At 37.3% G+C, this 27982-nt stretch overlaps 2 protein-coding genes across 3 annotated transcripts in view; both read left to right on the plus strand.

The window, feature by feature from the left end:
• Nucleotides 1-3765: 3765 nt before the first annotated feature.
• Nucleotides 3766-15051, plus strand: LOC134745559 (glutamic acid-rich protein). 2 transcript variants are annotated; one of them, XM_063679625.1, is made up of 5 exons: nt 3767-3951; nt 10860-11684; nt 11793-12911; nt 12997-13917; nt 14077-15051. In XM_063679625.1, exons 2-5 carry the CDS (start codon nt 10907-10909, stop codon nt 14538-14540), a joined length of 3282 nt encoding a protein of 1093 aa, XP_063535695.1. In that variant the 5' UTR covers nt 3767-3951; nt 10860-10906; the 3' UTR covers nt 14541-15051. The 2 variants fall into 2 exon arrangements, with proteins under 2 accessions (XP_063535694.1, XP_063535695.1); XM_063679624.1 differs by having other exon boundaries at nt 3766-3951; nt 10860-12911.
• Nucleotides 15052-17189: 2138 nt separating this feature from the next.
• LOC134745610 (E3 ubiquitin-protein ligase RNF144A) overlaps nt 17190-27982 on the plus strand; it is a 207557-nt gene continuing 196764 nt past the window's right edge. The window contains exon 1 of the mRNA XM_063679700.1: nt 17190-17606. The gene's annotated coding sequence lies outside the window, so the exon portion shown is untranslated. The remainder of the gene's footprint in view (nt 17607-27982) is intronic.

The following is a 27982-nucleotide window of genomic DNA, read 5'->3' on the forward strand; positions in this document are numbered from 1 at the left end:
TCAAGATGTTAAAAATCTTCTGGTTGGCAATAAAACCAATGACAGGTGATCCAGCCAGTCGTAATGATAATGCAACATAACGTCCGAATTTGAAGTATTCAAATAACAACTGAATGTTAAAAGAATTCTAAACAAATGCAAAAACTGATACCAAGGCAACCAATTTGACAAGTTGTCAAACGAGTAGTGATCTCTGAATCGCAGTTCAAAACGGGTCGAGCAGCAAATCTTAAATAAAGCAACTGCTAGAAGAGAATTCAAACAGAAGGAAGCCAATCCATCAGAAAGCAGACGGCTCTCCGTGACAAAGCAAGACGGCAATATTTCGGTCTCACTCTTAGTCGCGGATTATCGTTAACAAAATGGCCGCCACTCCCGCTCACAGCGCGCGCGGCAGACGGACGCCTGCTTTCATTTAGACCTCGACTTTCTTGCGAGTTACAGTGGTTGGGGCTGCCGACGCGACGTTTTGCTACGCCTGGAAGAGTTCTGGAGTGCTTCTAAACCACAATTAAAACTCCGTTCAGGATTTTTTGGCCTTGGTAAGTTCTCATTTTCATCTCATTGTTGTTGTTTTCAGGTTATTATGCCGGCTGACTCCAAAACTTGACTACCCACAATTCTGGTATTCTCATTTTGCATTTTTATGACCGAGCGTTAGCGAAGGTCTACATTTCATTGATTGAGCGTTCGCAAAAATGCTTTCGTACCTTTGTCCGGATGTTCTCTCTTCTACAGGTCGCAATTCTCAACCGATTCTCATGAAATTTTCATTTAGTAAGTAGGTTCAATGATTAAAATATATTTTTTGTCGATTCACTACCTATTTGAATGTTTTTCAAAATGGAGGAGCCATACTCATACATTTATTCAGTTTAAACTGTTTACAAGCGATCCTCCCGAAGTCTACCGTTCACAGAGCCGGTCAGAGCCATTCGTCGTATTGTTTTGGTTAATTATTCTTTATATTAGTCATTGGACTAGAAGTAACTACTGGTGGAAAAGGGAATTTATTAATCTAATTTTTATTTTATTGACTCGCTTGTCAAAAATAGTTATGCAAACTCAATTTTGAAGCTATTTATTATTATTATTACTTTAACCGTATTAAACTGCGCGATGAGCACGATGACATTATGAGAATTTAAGTTCTTATAATATCGCGCAGTAAGTATAAAGAAGCGAAATGGCAGCGGCGCGTTATCGGTATTTCGACCTGCGAGAACGAGAAGCGACGTTGCCGCTCAGTGCACGGCAGACTTTAGATAATGGCAATGGCATGCAGAGCCGAGTTGAGTCGTGATCGTGATTACGTAGTGGGGTTGGCAACGCTGCCAACGGCACTCCTACTGGCAGTCTGGCACATTACATGCCAAGCGAGCACTGTTTATCTGCCATAGGTTTCGCAGCTGGTCCGCTAAATACACTGCTATTTCAATGTTTTTACTATCTGTTTTAATCCTAATCTATTCTGGGAGTACGTGTCTGTTTTCTTGCGTACCTTCTTTTTCTGGACCTGATAGACTGTTAAAAATAAGTTTTTTTATTCTAAAATTGTTTGGCTGCACTAAAATTGACTTAATAGATCTTCAAATGAGTAATCACTGTCTAATGCTATGACGACCTTGAATTCTGATCGAATTATTGTATGAAATTTAAATGTATCAAATTACTGCTTATAAAATTTAAGCTAAAGCCCTTCTTGAGTTTATGGGCGCATCTACCTATAATATGCAAAATCATTGCAAGACTCATACAAGTCATACATATAAAAATATGTTTTTATCATTTACATGTAAAAATATATTTTAGAACAATATTAAGCAAACAAAAACTTGTATACAAACTTAATGGATTCCCGAAAAAAAAGAAAAAATTGAGGTAACAAAGATCGAAATAGTCATTTAGCAAAAATGCCAACACCCGCCATTTTGACATCTAACCATCGATGTACGAAGGAACGCTCACTCCGCTGACGCTGCGCAAACAACTAGTCATTCCTTTCACTCATACGCCAACGTAATGGAGGAGCATCTAGCCATCTCCCTCTTTGCACTCGTTATGCTATACAATTTATAAAGTGTAATTCCATCGGGTATGAAACTCCTGTTTCGGGGTCACCGTTTTAACAACTTTTAGAAGCATACAGGCAAGACCTGAATTTTTGGTTACACTGCATTTACGAAAAATCTTCTTTAAGCAGAGTTTTACAGTAATCTAAACATCTTAGTTACGAGTATCGAGCGAACTAACCTACGGAACTGATTTACGCTGCAAATGCTGCAATGTCAAGTTGTCTACAATGTTCCCTTGCCTTTCTCGACCCTTGGATCGAAGAGTTTTGTTTTGATTTTGCCCCCGGTCAATGCTGAGCGCTATGCAAGCGGCATCCAGCAACCCACCCGAGATTCGGAGAGAGCGTTGAACTCCCATCATGACGTTTCTAGTGGTGTTATGAATTTTTCGGTGAAATGATTTTGCTCTTAATTTTGCCATTTAATAGGTTGCGTTGGTTCTAAAACATGTAAACCCACAGGGATGTTTAATTGTAATTAAGTATATTGAAAGGAAAATAATTACTTTAGCCGTTTTTAATTTATTTGTGTGTATTTTGATGAGACAAAATTCCTCAAGGTGGTCTGGCGGGTGGTATTTTTAGTGGGTTATTTTTCTTTTGTTACTGTCGGTGGTACTGGTGGCAAAAGTACCATAGTCATGAAGTTTTTTTTAATGCTTCCTAATCTATTCTGCTAATGATATTGAAACAGACAATCACACATTGAATAAAAAATCACACAGGGTATTTATGGGTCATTTATATTTTTGGCGTTGGGACGGACCCGGACCAAGTGTCATAACCTCATAACTCTTTTAATTTGTTGTTTAGGTAATGAAGATATTATTTTTTGGTTTTTTTTTTCCTGTTACCGTGCATAAGATAACCTGGTTTTATTTTAGATCTTCCACCATAATCGGTTATTATTAAATTCACGGTTTGTTAGGTGTCAGAAAGTATTATTTCTTTCCCAATATACCATTTTATCTTCCTCGCTGACGTATCGAAGCCCCTTCGGCTGGCTTCGGAAACGCTCGGGAGACCTCGGCAACTAGTCAAACGACCGGCACCGCGGACCGGCCTGACAAGGCTTTCCGTAAAAGCGGCAACGTCGCTCTAGCCAGTGCCAGACAGAACTCGACCCGGTCGCCATTTTGAAAACGCGATTTGGCATTGACGCTGGCACGGAGAATTATTCACGTGGCGATTTATGTTATGTAGGTAACTGCTGAATTGTCATCAATACACTGATACATCAGTAATTAGTTGATGACAATTCAGCAGTTACCTAAATAAATTATGTATGGAATGAATAGTTATTCATTCCATACATATTGTATCTTCTTATTCCTCATTAAATATTTTATTAACTAATTGATTTGCCAGAAATAAAATCTGTAAATCATTACGCTAATTATGAAAAGATGACGTCATCAAAGAAGTTTACATAACCCGCTAGAAGTAGAACACAAGAGAATGAGACCATTCGAATGAATGAAACGTGACCCTGCTTCGATAGCGTGTACTTAAGTACGTACAAATTGCACAGAGTATACGTGCAATACAGAGCGCGCTTCATGGCCGCTCTCCAACGATTCGCCGCGCCGCTTTCTCGCTGCGATAACGGTATAGAGTTGACTCGCTCGCTCGCGGCCGACCGCAATTACGGGAAATAAACAGGTGGTCTCTGCGCTGGGCTACTCTGTTGTTTTTAGTTCGAGTTTTTGCCACGGGTTTAGGAGTGCCGCCTGTGTCGCCGCGGCGGCCATTTTCTTCTCTTCTTGCTGCGCTGTCAGTGTCCCAACAGCCGTGCGCGTGGACGCTTGTTTGGCGTGCTTGTCATCTTCTTGATTACTCTCCCTACTTCTCGATTCTCTTGTTCAAGGACATCTGAGGTAGGTATTGATAGATTTAAGTACCTACAGTAGTTAGAATGTAATACTTTGCTAATAATTTTTAGAACGTATTTGTAGGTATTTTTAAATTTAGTTTTCTTCTGCGTTTTTTTTTCTCTTTTTTTTAATTCTAGAGCATGACTACCTCATACTACTTACTCAATATCTATTGTTTGATATTAAATAAGTATATTTTTAACACTATTTTACTGTTTCATTTTGTTTTGTGACCTTCTGTGACAGATGTCAAATTTTTTTGTTTAGATTTTTTTTTTCATCTTTTTCCGTAGCTATACACATTTTTAGGCGTCCAAGTTTTTGTAACCTTCAGATTTAGCGTAAAACTATCTAGTTGTAAAAATCAAATGATTTGACTTTTCGACCAAAAAGAATTGTTTTTTTTTTGTTTTTTTTTTTATTATTGTTTTCTTATTTATGTTTTGCATAATATAGTCTGTCAAAACCCTTTTGTCATATTTCCTCCATTGTTGTCTTCAAAATGAAATTTTTGACCGTGTTCTTAGGTTATTCAACATTTTATACCCATCAAAATGAGAACCAACAAACTTCAAAACTCGGCGAATTCATCGCCGAGCCCTCGACAGGCTTTCGACTTTCCGTTCGATAGCCCCGACTTCCACCTTCACCTCATTCGTGTTTATTTCCACCCGAGCGCTCACTCGCTATCTATCTCGCTCCCTCCAAAGGTCCCCTCCCCGTGATAGAGCGCGACGACTACGTTTCTATCGACATGGCGATCAGCCTGCACCATTTTGTAGACTGATGAGTGGGGAGTTTATTCCGGTATTCTGCGGCGCCATGTTGAATGTTCTGGGTCTACGTAGGTTATTGTTGTTAACTATATTGATGTCATTTTTTTCTAATCTTTTTCACCTACGCGTTGTTTGTTGTTTATTTTTATTAAAATATAACTTCCTCACTGTTGGCTTATTCATATTTTTTTATTTCCTTGTTAAAATATAACACGCGTCGGATAACTAATAATAATAATGTTGCATCCGTTCCGTGAAACAACATTATTTTTATATGTATATACATTTTACTAAGATTTAAAGAATATTTTTGACTTTTAAACAATGTGGGTACCGCAAACATAGAAAAATCGAAATTTTGTTCTCTGGGACGGGTTAGATGAAAAACGGTTTCCAGGTCCAGGTCGATTTCGTGTTGTAAAATTGTAAAACATTTTGCGTTTGAAAAATTGTTTTTCATTTTATTTGGACTTTTTTTCATTATTCTGACTTTTGTGTAGTTTATTTTTATTTTCTAGATTTTGCTGACAAAATACTATTTTGTCCTGTCGAAGTCATTCTTCAAATGAATGCAGTTATTGGTAGTTATATTCAAATAGCTTTGTTTTGTGTATTTTCCATTTGCTGTAATAATTTGACGTTTAATGGTTTTGTTATTGTTTTTACAGAATTGTAGCTTCCAAAAACAGGTTTATTGTAACGGTTTTTCTCATTGTTCTATATTTGTTTGAATATTTAATATTGTTTATTTGGCTTTGCAAATATAACAAGCCGTATTTCGTGTGATTTAATGTCAGTTTCTTTGTTTTATAATGGACCAGGAGCTCCATTGTTTCGTTATTTTTATCTGTATCTACTTAATATGAATATTTTTAATATTGTCTTTGGTTACCGCGATAGTTACTCATGAAATAAAACTATGAAAACGGATTATAAAAAAAATAAATAAATAAAAAAAAAAAAATTATTTTATTTCAGGCAAGCACCCATATAAAACACAGAATTACCTATAAGATGAGACAAGTGTAAAAAGTTAAAAGTAAAAATAACAGTTAAAAATCAAAATCAATAATTATATATTTAAAATTACAATTTAAAATAAAATAAAATAACCTACTACTTCCGGTTCGCATCTTGATGCAGAGACAGCCAAAACCTACAAATTGGACTTTGCAAATCCTCACTAATTACGGCAAGGATACAGTTTTCAGTGCTGCGCATCCTACTCCAAAAGGACGCCACTCTCGACCGAATTACGGCAAAGAAATCGGGGACACGAGCCTCCGCAAACATACTCGACGCACTACACCACCTTGGCAACTTCATCAGGATTCTGAAGGCGTCGTTATATTGAACCCTTAGGGTGTTAATTGCTTTCCTGGTGAAGTTGGTCCAAAGTTGCCCTGTGTAGAAGCTTTGACAGAATGCTCTAAAGAGTGTCACTTTGACCTCGTCGGAGCATCTGCCAAACCTGCGCGCGAGCATGTTGCACCTCACTGATAAGGCTCTTCTTTCTCGCTCGATGTCTTTGTCGTCCTTCAAGTTTTCGGTTATAATATGTCCGAGGTATTTAAACTGCTGCACCCTTCGAACAGATATATATCGCGTATATTGAATTTATAATACATCCCGACGTTTCGAACCGTTCAAAGTTTGATAGTGGGAAGATGGCTTTTTTCTACCAAGTAGTAGTCTATTAATATCTACTGTTATTCGGTTCATAGCTTTTTTCATAAAATATTTAAAAACATACCGATAACAACATGTACGTTTTCTTGGATTTTAAATTAATAATACAATATTTCAAACCACGCACTCTTGCCGACGCGACGGCCTGAACAAGTGAACATCTGACATATGGAGTCTACTCCACGCCCTAAAGGGGCCCACTGACTATCAGTCTGCCGGACGATATCGGCCTGTCAGTTAGAACAAAAATTTGACAGTTCCGAACAACTGACAGGCCGATGTCGTCCGGCGGACTGATAGTCAGTGGGCCCCTTTAGTGATTCAAAGCAACTGCCGGCTTTGGCTTTGTGACTGCATATAATATTCTGGGATACCTTGATTTATTTCAGATAAATTACAAGTATTACCGTCATTATAGTTATACATATTTGTCTAGTTTTAATAAAAATATATTAAAAATTTCTATTTAAACTATTGCACGATATAAAATGATATATATAAATGACGGATTTAATGCCAGGCATTCTCTACCAGTCAAACCATTAAAAAACGTCAAAAATTTAGAAGATAATAAGTCTTATCTTATGGTTTTCGGGGGCCTTTGCGGATATACTTCAACCCATAGGGATCTTTTGTGCAGTTACCTCCTAGGAAAGATCCGTCAACTATTCAAGAGCTTTTCCCACCATCTCCATTTGCCGGATGATGGAGCTCATGGGTAGCGTGAATTCCTTTGGTTCCAAATAGCCTGTTCCAATGTCCTTTATTCTCTGTCTGGCGAGGGCGTGACATTCACACATCAGGTGTTCTACTGTCCCTTCCTCTTCGCCTCTCCATAATTTAAATAATAAGAGTCACTTCAGTCTTTTATTTTATGTCTTTTTAACAGCAGCTTGAAATGCTTTTTTTTTGTAATATCCTAAAGGTAAAGCAATTTACGCTTGACATTCCCACAACTAGGAAGTGTCTTACAACAACAATACCTAAAAATATAAACCATAAAAATGAAATAAGTTTTTGGCAAAAATTACATTTTTAGTACAAGCTTTTATCGCTGACTGTACTTTTCTTTCCACAGGTAACTAATACTCATCGAGACATTTCTAAAAACCCCAAACACAATTAGGTTTCGTTGTTTTATCACAGAGTTCCTATGGCCACCTCCTGTCTCCATCATCAGCTCAGCTCGATGGTACCATAATATTGCATTGTCACCCGACTTACATGTGTATGCAAATTTTCAGCTTCATTGGAAGTCGGGAAGTGCGTCAAATTTAACTTGCAAAATTTGACCTTTGCAAACATGTTACATACATATTACATACATACTTACATAGGTGCATTGCAAGTTAAATAAAAGCTTGTAAATAGAATAGAATAGAACTTTATTGCTCTCATGTTGATGGTGTACAGGTCTTACACTAGCTACTGTCAGGGGGGTGTCACTGCGCAGTTTAGGTATATTTGGCCGGCGCACCGCCCGGGCAGGTGTATGGCAGTGGGCTGCCGCTCGCGCAAAATTGAAAATACGCAATGGCTTCGAAACCTAAATCGCGATCTAATCTGTATAAAAGATAATGTTCTGTTTACGGATGTCTGAATAAACGGAAGAACAAGGAAGCAGAAAAAACATTTTTTTCAAATTTCAACCCCTTTTTAACCACTTTAGGGGATGAATTTTTAAACACGCTGAAATCACTTTTCTTGCATTCTAATAACATGCCTTTATGCAAAGATTCAAGTCGCGCACTTAAAAAAATGTTTGACCTCCATACAAACTTTCTACCCCTTTTTCACCACCTTAAGGGATGAATTTTCAAAAACGCTGAAATTACTTTTCTAGTATTTTAATAATATGCCTTTATACAAAGTTTCAAGTCCCGCACTAAAAAAACTTTCAACCCCTTTTTCACCACCTTAGGGGATGAATTTTGAAAAACCCCTTCTTAGTGGAAACTAACGTCATAAAAGCTATCTATTGTGAAAAATTCAGCTCTAGGTCCAATGGTTTGGGCTGGGCGTTGATTTAAGTGAGTCAGTCAGACAACTATTCCGAATTTTAATTTTATCGTTTTCAAGATGGCTTCGTAATCGTGATGTCACGATCACATACTTGTTTAGTAAGGAAGGGCCGGGCCGTAAGGGGCGTTTTGTGCGTTGTGTACGGTATTGAAAATGACCGTTTGAAATTATTTGTGGTAAAAACTTAAATTATCTATGAAAATGGTCCGTTTTTAATACCTTCGCCTCCCGCGCCACATTTGATCAGAATACTGATAAACGAAGATAAATAATGCAGTGCCAGGCCAGGCGTGGCTCACTCCGCGATTTCGCCGTGCCACTACAAGTACATGCGGCCCACACCAATTTTGGTGTCTAGCAGTGGTTGCCGCGCACCGCTACGGAACGGATAATTTTTGATACATTTTATATATCCAAATTTGATAGATTTTGTATTAGGTAAATGACCTATGAATTTGACATTTCCTGCAGTAATGCAGTCGATTGCAGCAGTAATATTGCAGCCCAACAATACTGCCGCAAAAATCCTGGCAGCGACATCGATTATGATATTTGCAACAGTAAGGCAGTAATGTCGCGCTGCAATACTGCTGCCAACTGCGATATTACTGCCGACTGTACTATTGCCGCAAATGTGAAAAATCGTGGCAGCGACAACGATTTTGACATTTACAACAGTAAGGTAGTATTGCCGCGCTGCAATACTGCTGCCAACGGCAATATTACTGCCGACTGCAATACTGCCGCAAATGTGAAAAATCCTGGCAGCGACAACGATTTTGACATTTACAACAGTGAGGCAGTAATGTCGTGTTGCAATACTGCTGCCGACTGCGATATTACTGCCGACTGCATTACTTCCGCAAATTTCAAAATCCTGGGCAGCAACATCGATTTTGATTTCGCGGCAGTAATGCAGTCTGCAGTATTGTCGTGCTGCAATACAGCTGCAGTCGAATGCATTATTACTGCAGGAAATTTCAAAATCTGTTAAACATAATAATAAGTGACGGTATTCGCTGCGGACGGTGCCAACCCTAGCGGTAGCCACGCCCATACCACGCTCGATCAAATCGGCAACGTTTAGGCACGCTCGGTATACCTAAACAGGGGTTTTATTATGCAGTGAACCTTCTGTACATAGTACTATTATTTATTCTGTGGCAGTAAGGAGTGAATATGGAATATTAGGATTCTATTAAGTCTATTAAGCGTAATATTCGCAAATATCGCAGTTTTCTTTGTAATTTCATCATAGGTCTCTATATAATTATAAAACATAAGGTATACCCGGGTAAGACCGGACTATTTTTACGTAACTGAATTTATCTATTTCGACCTAAAACGAGCAATAGCCAATAGTTTGCCTAATGACTAAACATTTTATCTATTTAGATATTACTTTTAAAGAAATACCTGGTCATGAAATAAAACTATGAAAACGGATTATATCGCGTATATTGAATTTATAATACATCCCGACGTTTCGAACTCTTTACAGCGTGACACCCGTTGACCACGAACGCTGTAAAGAGTTCGAAACGTCGGGATGTATTATAAATTCAATATACGCGATATAATCCGTTTTCATAGTTTTATTTCATGAGTAACTATCGCGGTAACCGAAGACAATATTAAATACCTGGTCCTTAAATGTTATTAGCGGTATTTTTTTTAACAGTAGTTTGCTTGTTGCCAGAGTTACTTCAGCCACCCGCATATTAAACAACAAAACATGAGATGATTATGAGGTAGATTGTAAAATTGGTTTGTTATGGCCACTGGCATAATAAAATACATTCGTATTGGGAAAATAACTTGCTTACATTACCTTGTCATTGTCAAGCAAAGTATGACGCCGTTGTTTATTGAGAATGGTTTTGCATAGATGATCTAGTTCAGTCACAGGGCGGACACGCTATGCATCAAAAATCACTTGCGTTTCTATGTGTGAACGGCACGTCTGTACACGCGTCGTGCGTCATAGTGTGAATAAGTTGCTTAAAAATAGTACTGAGCGGCCGGCAAACGGCCGTCAATCTGCTGCCGCGGGGCGAGGTAATTCAAGTCGGGGCGGGGCGGTGCGTGGCCGTTCTGTATGATAATACTATTACTTATTCTGTGGTTCAGTGTTGATACATCATGATTTTTTTTATTGTGGGTATCGTTACAAATAAATGTTAGACAATCGTTTTTACAAAAAAAAAACGAACAAAATGGTGAATTATTTATGTGTTTATTACCCAAGAAAACGAACATAATGAATATTGTGATAAATGTATTGTAGCGTAGTGATTTCTTGTATATTTGAATGTGTTATTAATACGTATGTATCATTAGTAGAAGTATGTATTAGTCGTCCACAAATGTAATAACTTATATATAAAAATATTTACCTAATTGCATTTTTTTTTTTCATTTCAGGGTGTACATTCCACTCCATGGCCACGGACATGAAATAATAAATTACGATGCAATTAATTTTAGAAACTGAAGCTTCTGTAGACTTAAAAACAAAGATGTCGTCTCTTACTGGCAATATTGAAAAGGCCGTATCGGATGTTCTGACTGGTGTCCAAAACGGAGATATTTCCAATGGAGATGCTACAACAGAGAATAATGCAGCAGCCGAAGAAACAGATAATAATGGTGTGCAAAAGATAGACCAAATTAATAAGCCCTCACCTACTGACACAGATAAAGATATAGCAAAGAATGGTGATGCTAAGATCAGCGAAAATGACATTGATACTTCAAATGATTGTAATACCACAGATATTCCCAATGGAAATAATTCCTCCAATAAAGAAGCCATGGAAAATATTGAAGAGCTTGCGCAGCCGCATGCTGAAAAGGATATTAAATATGAGAATACTATTATTGAGGAAAACCACATAGAATATGATAGTAAATCTAATGAAACTGAGGCTAATTGCGACGATGCTGCAAATCCCCAAAATAAAGACGCGAGTGAAAGTAACATTGATGCAGCAGAACCTGTTGACACGGTTTGCAATAATGCTGAAACGGAAGCGACAAACATTGAAGCAAGTCGTGACGATGGCATTAATAAAAATAGTCATCCTTGTCCTATTGAGAATATTAAACAAGAAAGTATTGAGAATACTGAATCTGTTACAGAGGAGTCTAGCAATAATATTGATTCAAAAATTAATCTTCATGAAGAACTAGATATTAAAGAAAAGGATGACGAGTCATCAATTAGTGATGACATGAATACGGAAGTATGTGAAGACAGTCCCATAAAGAAAGAAATAGAAGAAACTAGTCAAGAAAATAATTTGGAATTAAATTCTATTTCTAATAAAACAACTGACGTGCCTGCGCAAGGAGAAGCGGATGAAAGTCACATAAAAAAAGAAATAGAAGAAACAAGTAGTCAAGAAAATAATTCGGAATTAGATTCCATTTCTCATAAAACAACTAATGTGCCTGCACGAGCAGAATCGGATGACAGTGACATAAAATTATCTACAATCACTACAAAAATACCAGAAAATACACCTGCATCCGAAGAAAAAGAAACTATGGAAACAGAAAATGCAGAGGATGATGCAAGTGAAGAAAATATAGATTTGATTCGTTCAGAAGCTAGTGATACTTGTGATAAAATGAACGATGCTGATATTACCGATGAAGCTGAAAAGGAAGACTTAAGTACTAATAACGCAGAGGAAAATGATAATTTGAACACTAGTGATGTGACTCGTATGGACATTGACGTAAATATTACTGCTAGCGATAATGTCAAAAATGAAATAGATTCTATAACACCTGTTAGTGCTACTGAAATTACTGAAACAAACGTTGATATAAATTTACCGACTGAACAGAACGTTTCGCAACTTGATGATAACAAGAACATCGATGATATAATCGTTAATTTAGATGATGATAAAGACAAAAATACTGAACCTGAAAAGGTTGAAACTGTGTCCACTTTAATAAAAGCAGATGATGACGAACCTATCTTAAACCGCGATGATCTAACTGAAGTAACAGACAATTTAGAAAAATCACCAAATGAAGAACAAATGTCAGTTGATGACATCATTGATTTAGATGAGCCAAAGGAGTCACAAGACTCTAAATCATCAGACGAAAAAAGTAAGAACGAAAAAGACAATATCAATAACACGGCAAGTGAAAATGATAAACCAATAGAACCGATTTTGAAGTTGTCAAATACATTAGACATTTTATCTGATGATGAAGAGGAGCAGGCGCTCAAAAAATCAAACACTGATAATAGTGATAACAAATGCATCAACATTGAAGATGATGATGATATCATGCTAATAGATGACGATACAAGTGGTAATGAAAGCAAGATTGAACCTACTAAAGAGCAAGAACTTGAAAAGCAGATAGAGTCAAAACCTGCAAGTCCAACTGACAGTGAAAAAGTTAATGAAGATAGCAAAATTATAGATAAAGATGATGCTGTTGAAAAAGGTAAAAATGGTTTTTAGAAATAAAATTGTGTACTATGATATTCATTGTTTAAAATTTAATATGTATTAACTTGTTTACTTTTTAGATGCTCCAGTCCCAGATAAAGAAGTCATAGTATCTACAACGTCGCCAGATATCAGTGAAAAAACTGAAGAAAATAAATTTGAGGCTGAAATAAAGAAACCGCTGATTCCTGAAAATTTCCTTAAAACATGTAAAAAGAATTTAGTAGACATGACAAGGGACGAGCTAGAAGAATTCTGCGTTCTAAAAATAGTCGAAAGCATCTTGGACAGAAGCAATTTGAGTGAGATCAAAAACAAACTCAAAACGTTAACACAGAATCTAGAGGAATACAAGAAAAAAGCGATGATGCTTCAGAAGCAGAACAGAGATCTCCAAGTGGTGTTCAAGTCTGTACAGGACGACGTAAAGAAAGCCAGTGACGCGCCAATAGTTCCCTTGAAAATAACGCGGTCTGTTGGCATGCAGGTCCTAATGTCAGATAAAACGGATAAAAGAAGGAGGCCTGGAATCGGCATGCCTAATAATTTTGTTAATAATAATAACAAACAGGTACGGAACCCTGTGGCGCAAGGCCCGCGACCACAGAAGCCCCCTACGCAGCCCATTCCAGTCCCTCGACTCGTCCCAGCAAGTCCAGCTAAAAATGTTCCTCAACAACAGGTCAACCCAAACAAAGTGACAAGCCCACTTCCTAATGGGGTTAAAAGCGTGTCGCCCGTACAGAAAGGAGAGAAGCGGACGCACAATAGAATGCAATCCGTAACTGTAGATCTAACGGACGATGAGCCTCCGACAAAGATGGTGAACCGGACGGGGCCAATGCCGCCCGTCAGACTTGTCCCTTCGCAAAATCTTCTAGCTGCCCCTAGGACCCCAAGCGTGAACAGCCCTAGAAAAGTATACATACCTATTAGCGGACCTCAAGGTCAGAACGTCAGGCCTGGCCAAACGATCATGCTAAAAACTGTTCCAACTCCCAGTGGTAAGTCCAGTCAATGTAATTTCTTCAAACTAATTAGTAACATATCTATCTGTTATATTGTTATTGTATCTTAACCTGTCTTATGTACAATAAAGTGTTTACATACATACATATATATTAAATATTTTATTTAAGTGAAGACTATTTAAATTTCAGGGCCAAGACAAAGAACTCCTCCTTCTCATATGGTCAGGATGCCGCACGGAACGATGCGGATGACTCGACCACAAGGTTTAAGACATCCAGCCCCGCTACCTGAATGTATGAAACAGTACCAACCACCCAACTGGAAGGCGTTGCCACCAGCGCCCGACCTGAAGCTTGCTAAAGTAGAAAACGGGATTGTTATATCTTGGAAAATAGAAGGATACCAAGAAGACAGTTATGAAGAAATAGCCAGTTACCAATTGTATGCCTACCAAGAAACAACGTCTCCACCTAGCACAGCTTTGTGGAAAAAAATAGGAGATGTAAAGGCTCTGCCGTTGCCAATGGCGTGCACATTGACGCAGTTCATGGCAGGATATAAATACTACTTTGCCGTAAGAGCGGTCGACATTAGATCCCGCCTTGGACCATTCAGTTTGCCTGGAAGCATTCTTCTTTTAAATAAAATGTAAGACTGATCCATTATTTTTATTCTGGTGCTGCAAGCAATGAATGAATATGCCAAGTGATTTGTTGACTGATATTGTTCGTATTATTTATTTTACTCAAGTGTACAGTGCGGTGTAGGGCCGTTTTTAAATAAGATTTGTGTAAGTTCTAGTTCTTAGGTTTCTCTAGAAATAGCCAGCATCGAGAATATGCTGTTGATCTCTTGGTTATACTGATATAATAATTCAAATAATAATGTGCTTAGATAGATAATATTTGTAAGAAGTTTTACGTCATTTGACTAAACTTTTCACTAGACACATTTTGTAACACGTTGTATACTAGGTACAATCAGGGTCAGATACTTTATAGCAACCAAAGTAGTCAAATAGTTGGTACACCATTATATTTATTATGGTGTGGAATGGTGTACCAAACTATTTGGCTACTTTGACTGCTACAGAGTACCTATTTGACGCTGAGTGTACAATAAACTTAAACTGCTAACTGGTTAGAATTAAAATTTCCGGAATTAATATCTTATTTTATTTCTACCGTCTTTTCGTCGTTTGAAAAAGGATAACTTGTAAAGGTAAGTGGGTAGTTTTTTAGTGGGCAATAAAATTAAGGACCTGTAAGAGAAGTCAAGAAATCATATCAAAATAACGCATAGGGCTCCCGTGCTACGTAAATGGAGAACAATGGAGAGTCATGCGTTATCTCATGATGTCATGTTAGTCTGCATTGTATGCTGCCATCTAGCTTGCGTTAAACGAAACTGCTTACGTTTGTCGACGAAGTGAAATGAATTTATATCGCGGAGCAGGTGTACCACAACAACAAAGTGGCCATGTAGAATGTTGCCAGTTAAATAAAGTAAACTACTAATAGTAGAAAACAAATGAGCAGATCATAACCCACTCTGTTGGGTATGGTTATAATATAACTGACCAGGAATATATGATCACGCGCCATGTTGCGGAATTTCATTGGAACTAAATTTTCATACTAAACTGAACTGTCACTACATACATGAGAATAAATAGCGCCCTCTTGACAATGATCATATATTTCTGGTCGGGCTTTAAGTGTTTATAAGGACATTCGACGTCCGGTTATAATGTATTTATTGCATTGGCAATCTTGATTTTCATTAATAGACACCCATGTCTAAAAAAAGTGGTTGACCAATACTCCTGCCTACAGATAATAAACCTATGCTTATTTATTTAAAACATTATCGTAGGTCAAGTCTTTTTTGATGTTATTATTACGTTGTTGCGTATATGCTGTACATGACAAAGTAACATCAAAAACGAACGGAATTTTCTATTGTATGGGTATGTATTTTTTTATACTTATTATCGTTTGTCCTTGCCAAATTCACTATTCATGCCTACCCCTACTGCTAAAAAAGTACGGCATGTAACGAACAAAAATGAATTTTAAACACGGGGGCCACTTTTGAGGGGTAAATGAGAAAATTTAAATATAAAGTTTTAAAACTATATCGTGTTACATATCAAATGAAAGAGCTCATTTTGATAATTACGTAGTTTTTGATCCGACCCCACGAGTTTTTTAGACATTTCACACACGTTTCACATTAAAAAAATCCATTGTTAAAAGTTGTGTAATGTACGGAACCTTTGAAACGCGAGTCCGACTCGCACTTGGCCGGTTTTATATTTTATGAATGAATAAATGAATGCTTCTTTATCCAGGCAATAGACCCATTACATAGTTTTAGTTTAAAATGCAAATACAATACAATAAAACATAAAAAAGAAATACGGTAAAAATAAAATAAAATAAAACTCACTAAAAACTAAACTACTTACGGTTCGGTTGCTGATGCGCGGACAACCAATGCAGGAAAAACGCATTTTGGTAAATGTTTTCATTTACTGTCACAATAAGCCTATTATTAGAAATGCGTACCCTGTTCCAGAACGACGCTATTCGGTTTCTAATAATGGCAAAGAAGTCAGGTACCCTGCTTCAACAAACTTCGCTGACGCACTGCAGAACCGTGATTGTTTGGTCAGAATTCGCAAGGCGTCATTGTACTGTACTCTAAGGATGCTGTAAGCTTTTCGTGTATATTTCGTCCATAGTTGGCAAGTATAAAAACTTTGGCAATATGCCCGAAATAGCACAAGCTTAACTTCCTTCGAGCACTTATAAATTAAATCGGTCAAAGAGACAAGAACCGAATAAAGTGCCTCACGTTAATACCACTCTAAAATAAAGGGGGGGTTAAATTGTCAGTAAATAAGAACAAAAAAACTATACTCATCCTTTTCTTTTGTGTGCTAGTACTAGTGTAAGACAAAATAGTATGATTCTCTCTGTCTATGTTTGAAATGAGACACACAGACAAACTATACTTATAACATAACATGTAGCCCATGTAAGCTTAACAGACCGGTCTCCACAAACAGCACCCGTTCACGAGTATGACGCGTATCTCAGCCATCGCCTCCCTTAACCTTCATTCGAAAAAGTATAACAACACGATATTAATGAATGGAAAGATGTTGGACATCATTTGCAAATAAGGAAAATGGTAGTAATTTCGAGATAATTAACCAGAAAAATGGTAGTTAATTTATTAAAAGCTGGTATAATCGGAACTGTCAAAATTTTGTAGCAATGTTGGCAACAGTGCTTGCTTCTATCAGCACGGCACTCCGCTCGTCCAGCAGTTTTCGATAAAATTCGGTTGCGTGATAAGCTTACGTGTGTGAAAACAATAAATTTATTTTACTCTCTAGATCACGTAAAACGTGTTATTCGATTGAATTATCTCGTATATCCGCGAGCGATCAAGTGTAGTCACAATTACGGGTGTGGATCGTGAATATTTTATTAGATTCTAGACAAAAATATTTGATGTGACATTTCGCAAGTTTGACAAAGCTGTTTATTTGTGTATGCCGTGATTGTCGTGTGTAAATTCGGAGATATTGGTGTTGTATTAGTGCGTTGGTCGATAACAGGTGATATTGTGAACGAAGTGTCTGTTTTTGTGAAGTTTGTTTGGAATCGTGATGTGTTTGTGTCTGCACCCAGCTCGCTCGACCATGGTAAGATAGTTTTGAAACTCATAATAATTAACGACACACTTTTTAACGTTTTTGACTATTACATCACATGTTTACGTTAATGTGACATGTCGTTTGGCTGCTCTTTATGATTAGTAAATAGTAGTTGCTTAAATATTTCATTATCAAATTATCAGTCCGAGTTAAGTAATACAAATAAAGAGAGAGTAGTAGTCTGTGCATTATTCTTAAAAGAAATGAAATGATGTAAATTGTGCACTTTATAAACTAATCACGAAAGTGACATTATTACTATATTTGTCAAGAGTCAAGGTCATAATTGTGTCATAATATAAAATTATTTTGTAATGTCTCAGAAACACACCTATTGTGAATAATTTTAACTACTGAATTACTTGTGCCCATGACCCCTTAGCTTAGCTTAGACTTAGAGTCAAGGTCATAATTGTGTCATAATATAAAATTATTTTGTAATGTCTCAGAAACACACCTATTGTGAATAATTTTAACTACTGAATTACTTGTGCCCATGACCCCTTAGCTTAGACTAGAGTTAGACCAAGATAAGTCTGAACAATTTTGATAGCACACGTCAAACTTGTATAAAATAATGACGTATAAATAATGCTAAAGAGGCCCACTGACTATCAGTCTGTCGGACTATATCAGCCTGTCAGTTAGAACAAAAATTTGGCTGTTCCAAACAACTGACAGGCCGATATAAGTCTGAACAATTTTGATAGCACACGTCAAACTTGTATAAAATAATGACGTATAAATAATGCTAAAGAGGCCCACTGACTATCAGTCTGTCGGACTATATCAGCCTGTCAGTTAGAACAAAAATTTGGCAGTTCCAAACAACTGACAGGCCGATATAAGTCTGAACAATTTTGATAGCACACGTCAAACTTGTATAAAATAATGACGTATAAATAATGCTAAAGAGGCCCACTGACTATCAGTCTGTCGGACTATATCGGCCTGTCAGTTAGAACAAAAATTTGACAGTTCCAAACAACTGACAGGCCGATATAAGTCTGAACAATTTTGATAACACACGTCAAACTTGTATAAAATAATGACGTATAAATAATGCTAAAGAGGCCCACTGACTATCAGTCTGTCGGACTATATCGGCCTGTCAGTTAGAACAAAAATTTGACACTTCCAAACAACTGACAGGCCAATATCGTCCGGTCATATACATAGTATATACAAGTAGTTATAGACGCGCCACCGAGCGACCGGGGGTAAGAGAAAGAATATTCATATAAAATTTGGGCAGCATAGGATTTTTTCTCTTTCACTCTTATAAATTTCGGTATTTCGCCATCGCCTCCTACCTATGATGCCACCCGGTCGGTGATAAGGACAAAGCATGACACTATTCTCTCTTTCCTCTTATAGGAATCGCAATAAGACAATCTTTCTCTATCAAAGAGTGTCAGGCTCTTGTGTCTGGTGGACTGATAGTCGGTGGATATACACTGCATGTGCTATCTTATTTATTGCAGACTTATCTTGGTCTATTTTCTACAAATGTTATTTAAATCAGCTGTGTAATGGCAAAATAAAGGTGGGGACAGACATTTACATAAATATATTTATAGTTGACTAGCTTTTGCCCGCGACTTCGTCTGCGCGGACTTAGTAACCGCAGCTAGAGTAAGAATAGCACCTGGAAAAATTCTCATAGCAATCTAAATTTGAGCATATTATGCACACAAATTAGCAGGCACTTCGTTAATTATCTCAATTCCACCCCGCTTTTTACTTTCTTAAGGGATGATTTTCGGGATAAAAACTATCCTATGTCCTTCTCAGGGACTCAACCTATCTCTATGCCAAATTTCATCTAAATCGGTTCAGCGGTTTAAGCGTGAAGAGGGAACACACAGACAGACAGACAGACTTTCGCATTTATAATATTAGTATGGATTTTATAGTAACTAATGTATTGATAATTTTTCATTCAAAAGTACATGGCATTAAAAGATGCCATCAGGGTGGCAGTGGCATTAATCGGTATTGTATTGTATTGTAGTTCAGGCGATTTCCCGCAACTCGACGACTGGCGCCTATTTTGCGTGACATGGGGGTGGGCTAGTCCTGCCAGCCCAGCTCCTCGAGGAAACCTATTAAACCTTTTCGGTATTAATCAAATGTTCTAAGAAGGTTCTATTGTAGCATAATCTCATGCCTATCTAATCACCACATTACATTAATTGATATTTGATATTCAGTATCTCTATCTTTTATGTTGATAAGATTCTAATACATAAATTTATAATTTATGAATCTATCCTGCACCAACATTTATGTCTCTGTTTGACCTAATGGTTGACTGGTAGAGAATGCCTTTTGGCATTAAGTCCGCCATTTGTACATTTTTCTTTGCTTGTGCAATAAAGTTTAAATAAATAAATAAATAAAAATAAATCATGTTTATGAGGTTATTAAGCTTAGAATAAATTTAAAAGCAGAAAAATTACTGCCTTGGGTGAGACTTGAACTCACGGCCTCTGGGTAATTTTTTCACTTTTAAAGGGTCTAGCAGGCTAAGCGACCAAGAAGTGCCCCCAACGACGGATTTGGTCATTCTTTCAGGTGGTGTACGGGCAGGACCTAAGAACACTACGCTTAATATCAGTCCTTGATCTTCTTTTGTTTTCGAGTTATTCTGGATAATGTAAAATAATCAGTGTATCATTGAAAGTGTCATATTTTGTAAACTGTTCAAGTTAGATGAACCAAACAAAATTATCAAAATATTTATCAGTACGGTTTTTACTCACTGTTATTTTTAGTCGCTTTTGGCAAACAAAATTATATTTGACAATAATAAAATAGACTACAAAATGCATATTTTTAACTTGCACCATGTCCTTATAAATTCATTATAAAAAAAAACTTTTTTTTTTACTTTTCTGCTATGCTAATTGCTTTGGGCACTATGCTAACTAAGCATATTGCAGCATTGTCTTTACTATGACGAAGGTTATTTTTAGCAAGAAATATATTAATAATATAATATATATTATAATGTCTGTAATTAGGAACCTATCTTTAGGATTAACATTAATACGTCATATATTCCCAATCATGTCTACTAATATTTTCAATTCGTAAGTAACTGCCTGTCTGTCTGTTACCTCTAAACCGCTAAACCGATTTAGATGAAATTTGGTATGGAGATAGTTTGAGGCCCGGGAAAGGACATAATAATATATAATAATAGAGCCTTTTATTCCTTAAGTATACAATTCATTTTACTTATATTTATTTTTAATTTTAGGACCCCTTCTGGGTATAGGCCTCCTCCAACTTTTTCCAATGTGTTCTGTTTTGTGCTTTCTTCATCCAACTTTGTCCAGCTATTGGGACAATATCATCTATCCACCTGGTATTTGGTCTCCCTCTGTGTCTTTTTCCATGAGGTCCCTGCCATTCTGTCACGACTGTGGTCCATCTCTGGTCTTCTAATCTGACTAAGTGGCCTGCCCACTTCCATTTTAAGGATCTTGAGTGGTCGAGTGCATCTATCACTTTAGTTGTGTTTCTTATTTCTGAGCATCTCTTCTTGTCTCTAAGTTTTATGTTGAGTACACTTCTCTCTATACTCCTTTGACACACTTGGATATTTTTCTTTGTCTCTGCGTTGTAGATCCATGTTTGGCATCCGTAGGTGAGGCTGGGAAGTATACAAGTGTTAAGTACCTTGCGCTTCAATGTCATTGGTAGGTTTGATTTTAGAATTTCTTTATGACTCCAGTACTTTTTCCAAGTGATACCAACTCGTCTGTTTATTTCTTCAATATGTCTACTTTTTCCGAATGTTATTTGTTTTCCTAAGTATATAGGATAGTTTTAATCAATCATCATTATTTCCAAGCCGGCGAAACTAGTATTTTTTTAATTGCAAAAATCACAAAAATGTGTGCATTTCATCATCATATCATAATCAAAATACGTTTTATTTGACTAGTTTTATTTATTAGGTATTTAACCTATTAATGGGGTGTTTTTAACCCATACAGGTACTTAGCAACTTTTACTATGGGGTGTAAGGTGTAAATATTCGTCGCTCGTACAGTACAGGGACGTACCTACATGGCAACATTTGCAGCCCTTTTTTTTTTTTGTTAGGAGGGAAAAATGCATTACGCATACCACCCGGGTGCGGGGGGTGACCCGAGTGGTTATGTGGGACTCCCGTCTAGGCTAATGAGGCCCACGGTGTACCCACTAAAAAACCCCCCATATGCCGCCTCGCCGCCCTATTGGTGGGGTTACAGGAACGCTTGCGCTTGTCATCTGCGACCCCACCGGCGGCAGCCGCCCACGAGCGCGGCTCCTTCGCGAATGCCCGAAGGCCCTTCACGCTAGGCGCGCCAACATTTGCAGCCCTAGGTTAACCTTAAGAATTATTCTATAGGTATAATTATAATATAATGTTTATATTTATACTAGTTACGCAAATCACATAAATAAGAATTATTTAAATGTAATCATGCGGTTAAATAATTTGCATACAATTACAGGGTACGATAAAACTTCTTGTTAAGTGAATTACGTTACAATGAAACCATGTTATTATTACTTTAGCGTTAATCGGATCGTAACATTGAAAATATTAACCTCTTGGGGTTTAAAGTCCTAATACTAGTACAATTTACCTCCAATTAAATTTGAATCATAATGAAATGGAACAGGGGTTGCTTTTGTTTTGTTTCGTTCGAAAAAAAACCGGACTCGCCCACCGAAGTTTCCGTACCATTACGCAAAAAACGGCAAAAAATCACGTTTGTTGTATGGGAGCCCCACTTAAATATTTATTTTATTCTGTTTTTTGTATTTGTTGTTATAGCGGCAATAGAAATACATCATCTGTGAAGATTTCAACTGTCTAGCTATCACGGTTGATGAGAAACAGCCTGGTGACAGACAGACGGACGGAGGAGTCTTAGTAATAGGGTCCCGTTTTTACCCTTTGGGTACGGAACCCTAACAAATTCAACTATATTGAGTACTCTATTGAGTGTTTATTCTAAATGCTTACAAAAACGCCAAGGGAGCCATTTAATCTCTTTCCATATACGCTCTAGAATTTAACATTTGTGCCAATTTCTATCAAAAGGGTACTTATTGTCGGTTGTCAATAAGGCGCTATTTCCATACAGCTTCAATTTGAAATCAACCTTATCAACAAGCGACAATGTGGTACCTTTTGGTTGAAAACGTCACAATTTAAGCCACATTGCATTGCAAGTTTGCCGTATGAAGCAATTAAGCAACCATTTACATGCAAAAGAGATCGGCAAAGATTTTGGAAGCTGGTTGTACCAGTTATACTGAAAACACTTCACCTTAAATATATCTTATCTCCGAGCAGTAAGGTTCACGGATGGTTAATCCTTGATCGCAACGAAAAGATTGACTGAAATATACCTTATTTCAATGCAGTAAAGTTCAAAAATGGTCACTTTGACGGACGGACCCATAAAAAGAAATCGCAGGCCGGAACGTACGGTTTACGACCGGGGTCAATGACCGATATCACGTTCCAAACAAAAATGGAGCAGATCGGGAATTGATTTCGGTTTGATGATGAGATTGATTGCGATAATAGGTTTCTTAGTGTATTAAAGTGTATTTGTTACTAAGTGAAGCAATAGAAAAGGAATCCATACATTAGTGTTAAAATTGACATGAGTAAAAATAATATAGATAGATGCAGATGGCGGTAATTTTGGATACGGCGCGTATAGTACGTCGGTTCCTCACTGCGGCCCTGACCACCGGCAGCTTGGGCCATGCCCCGCTGCTGGCGGCACCTTAGGTTAGGTTTTTAACTTTTTAATAATGTGTTTATGTGTATTTTGTGGTACAAAAGTATTACCTACACACTTGTAGTTATTTTATTTTAATTTTAATAGGTAACATAATGCCTCTTGTCTTGTTATTTGCACGACTATTCCGCCAATCCAATGTGCAATTCAGATTCCGCCAAAATGATCTCAAGCGCCTAATAAATCATATTATTATAATAGAAGCACTAATGGCAGCTTAATCTAACACCGAGAATTGGCGTTAAGCTATAGTCTGCATCTTCTTAAATTAATTTTTTGCCAAACTTTGCTAATCTGTTAAACAAAAGACTGTTCCTTTTGTGCGTGCGCGTGCCCATTGTTGGTGAGCGTGTGACCATTGTGTATCAGCGAGTGGCATGCGCTCACCAACAATGGCCACGCGCTCACCAACAATGGGCACGCGCACGCATAAAAGGAACAAAGGCTTTTGTTTAACATATTAGGGTATTTGAAGAAAAAATCATTTGAGAAGATGCAGACTATAATATGTGAATGCGTGTAAATGTAAAAACGGGATGACTGAGGGTCTGCCGCGAACATCGAAAGCGAAATTTCGTTATCTGCCTCGCTATCACTCGAGAACTAAGAACGATGAAGAGGGACTAAACGAGATTTCGCTTTTAGGTATTCGCCACGTATTCGCTAATAGGCTTACATGAACACATAGAGTTGAGAAATGAAATAATAACAGGTACCGTCAACCGGGGTGAATAGGGATGGCTGGGGTGAATAGGGACATAACTTAAAATGTGATTTAACTGATAATTTCTGAGAAAATACTCATACAAATTGTATTATTTGATTGAAAGTAATAGTAGATTTTGTATGATACAATTTTTGTGGGTGTTTTTTTTTTAAGAGATTGCCAGGTAAATCACAATTTAAGTTTTGTAACTCACCCCAGCCATCCCTATTCTCCCCGGTTGACGGTATTCGTAGCACTGACGCCGGCAATGCACACTCTTCGTGAGCCTCTCGCCGAGTGGACACCGCTCCGACCCAATCGGAGAAGGGCGAGACGAGACGAGAAGGAAGCAATAATATGCACACACTCGTTCTCGGCCTGTCTCGGGGTCTCTCGACGAGTGTGTACAGCCGGCATAACAAATTGAGGAAGTTAATCATATGAAGGAAAATGTTCTACAGCGTGTTAATTAACAAATGCACCTTACATAAGCGTAATTCTATAGGAAACGACTAGGCTACTCATCTTGTTACATAACATTGCGGTTATGTAGACTGTTACATTAATTAGTCGGGAAGCGGAGATAATTTCCTTAGGATAACACCTTATTCTGCTATCGTTTCAGCTTTGGTTTCATTATTTACACCTTAATTTCGTTTTACCCATTACCGAAAATGCCTACATCTCAAAATGAAATATTGTCAAAATGCCTAAATCCCAGAATGCTTAATTTTTTCTTCTAAAAATACCACTTTTTGCCTGAACTACACGTGGACGTAATAGTGTCAGAAACGGTAGACCGACAAGTCACAGTTTAAAGTATTTTTGCACCGTGCACCGCTGCGCCCTGTAGAAAGCGCAGTGAAAGTCGCTCGGCCGGATCGGCGTATGTCCTGCGATGGCTGCGATACCGATTGGAAAGCCCGAAAACGTGTATCTGCAATGGCACGACGAGCTTTGCGCAGCTATTATAGTTTGGCTAACTGTTTCAGTCACTAAAAAGGTACAATATTTGTATAGATAGGTGATTAAACTTTAGCTACGGTTTCAGTGCGGTCATAAGATTTATTTAATTTTTGATAGTCGAACCCGCAATCTACCGCAGTTTTTGTAACGGTATCGGTCGGTTTCCTACACTTCCCATAAACTTTAGATATCTTTTATGCTGATATTTGCTTTTAAAAATAATGAAGTGGAAAAGAAAATTTGCAATCATCACATCATCAGCCTCTTTATGATTTATGATATGAACCTCGCAGTGATCGCTTATATTTAAACCTTATGTTCTCGTGTTTATGTCATAAAGACATTCATATTTTCATACAAATTAAAGGCCATGTGTTAGTAAACAAAAACGTTTATGATAAAAACTTTTAGTAACAAGTTTTTAAATATGCAAAACCGAATTTGTTTAACCTCTTAGCCGCCTCTTAGCGCGAGGTTTATAAAGTCTCCTGTCCTGTTCCATTGTAATTTGAATCTTTTTTTGACAAATCAAAATTGCATCTGTCTTGGGAAGTTTTGATGTCTGAGCGGAAAGAGGATAAAAGTGTTGGAATTTAATACATGAGACTTAAGTTCCAAAAATAAAAATGATTTAAAATTTTGTGACGACAATTTAATTCTGGTGTTGTTTTACGAATTTTAATATAAAAGAAACAAAACTTTAATAGGGCTTTAATTTAAAGATTCACCTTTTATTACTGTAATAAACAGTCGTCTCTCCTTAATAAAGCCAATTAAATTAATACTTTGTTTTTTGCAAAGCGATATTTTACCTTAAACCGGTTTCAGATAAATTACGGTGTAAATTACAAGAAACCCGTGCCGATTGTTTTTTTTTTTGTTCGCTTCATTCGTGCGAATTTATGGATTCCTGTACCTAGTACTCTTTTTAAACAAGCCTTAAGACTGCGTAAACCAGAGATGTGCCAGGGATGTGTAGTGAGGGACACAGGGCGGACACGCTATACATCAAAAATCACTTGCGTTTCTATGTGTGAACGGCACGTCTGTACACACGTCATGCGTCATAGTGTAAGTTGCTTAAAAATAGTACTGAGCGGCCGGCAAACGGCCGTCAATCTGCTGTCGCGGGGCGAGGTAATTCGAGTCGGGGCGGGGCGGTGCGTGGCCGTTCTGTATGATAAATATGATAATACTATTACTTATTCTGTGGTGAGGGATGTGCTTGTTATGAAAACTCCTACTTTCTCTCACTCTCTTGTTAATTCCTATCCTTAAAAATCCACCCGTAAGATTCGAAGGCATTGTTATTTTTAACATTAGTGTATTTAGCAAAACATGATACCAATTCTCAACCGTTACAGAAGCATTTGAATATAAATAAACACCCTCCAGGTTTTTGTTGCCGTATTCTTAACTCCATAAACAATAATTTGTTTTTTTTTTTTTAAATCGAATCCTGGAGAACTCACTCACGGAAGTTGGAACTTAAACGTTTGCAGCGCCATCTGTTTTTAGCTTTGCGCGTTTATCCCCATTGGATACGTATAGAAGCAATCGGTAGCTCTAAACCAAAGAGAATTGAGTGTACGCGTATAGAGACTTATTGTCATTGTAAATTTTGTAGTCACAGTAAATTTACTTCCATCTTTCGACACAGGATTAATACTAAAAATGAAAATGAATAAAAATATCAAAAAGTATATATTTTATATATGATATGGATAAATGATTTTTTATTTTTTTTAGAACGCCAAATGACTTTGTCCCATGTTCTTTCACTTATATGTGTTAAAATTGTTAAATATCAAACGTTGTCGCCATCTACACGAGTTTCAAGAGTAAAGGCCAAAGGTATGGCGCCATCTTTTCGAGCATAAATTCTTCTTAGACTTTATTTATTTTATACACTTCATAGAAATTCATCTTTGCTCTAAACTAAACCACTTACCAACTAAAAATTCAAATGAATAAAACTATCAAATATATATATATTATATATGATATGGGTAAATGATTTTAGAACGCCATATGACTAATCATAATCTATAATTATCCAATATGCAATTAATCGTATAAACCTGTTCTAATTAAATTAACGGTACGGCCAGCAAACAAGGTTGTCCCATTATCCTTCTAACCTCTTGTTAGTTGCCAGGGGCGTAGCTAGAGGATATGGCGCCCGGGGCAGTCACCAAATTTGCGCCCCCTGACGACTGACAAAAGTTTCCATGCTGCTGCCTTTTGCCCATTTTAGCGCCCCCTCTTGGAGGGCGCCCGGGGCACTTGCCCCCCCCTGCCCCCCCTAGTTACGCCACTGTTAGTTGCTATTGTGATTGTGTCGCTGAACGTATCTGGCGTGTTTCTTTCAATAGCGATTATTGACACGTTTGTGTACATAGTATGCTGTTTACCTTTACTGCTGTATTGTTTATTTAATGTCTATGCCAAAACGTTCAAAAGAATTGTTGATGGTAGAGGTGTTCTGTTCACAATAAAATCAGTAAGTGCACAGTAAGCGACAAGAAAAACAGTTTATTTTCTAAAAGTTACAGACGTCTCTAAATTGTAGCTTACAACTAGGTAATATTGTACAAATTGAAATTTAGCCGTGAACCCGTAGCCGTTGCGTATAAAAAACCCGTTTTGCAGTAATTGAAAGTATTTTTATTGTCCCAATAAGTAAAATGTGCCTAAATAACAAAAAATATGGGGCATTTTCTATGAAAAGGGACCTTATTGCCGATGGCGCTTACGCCGCACAGTGCCGCGCGGCGTTTTATTTATATCGGAGCATCGTTAACAATCGCGTAAGCGCCATCGACAATAAGGTCCCTTCTTACAGAAAATACCACATATAGTTAGGTAACAAC

This window comes from Cydia strobilella, chromosome 11 (genome assembly GCF_947568885.1).
Source record: "Cydia strobilella chromosome 11, ilCydStro3.1, whole genome shotgun sequence".
NCBI lineage: Eukaryota > Metazoa > Arthropoda > Insecta > Lepidoptera > Tortricidae > Cydia > Cydia strobilella.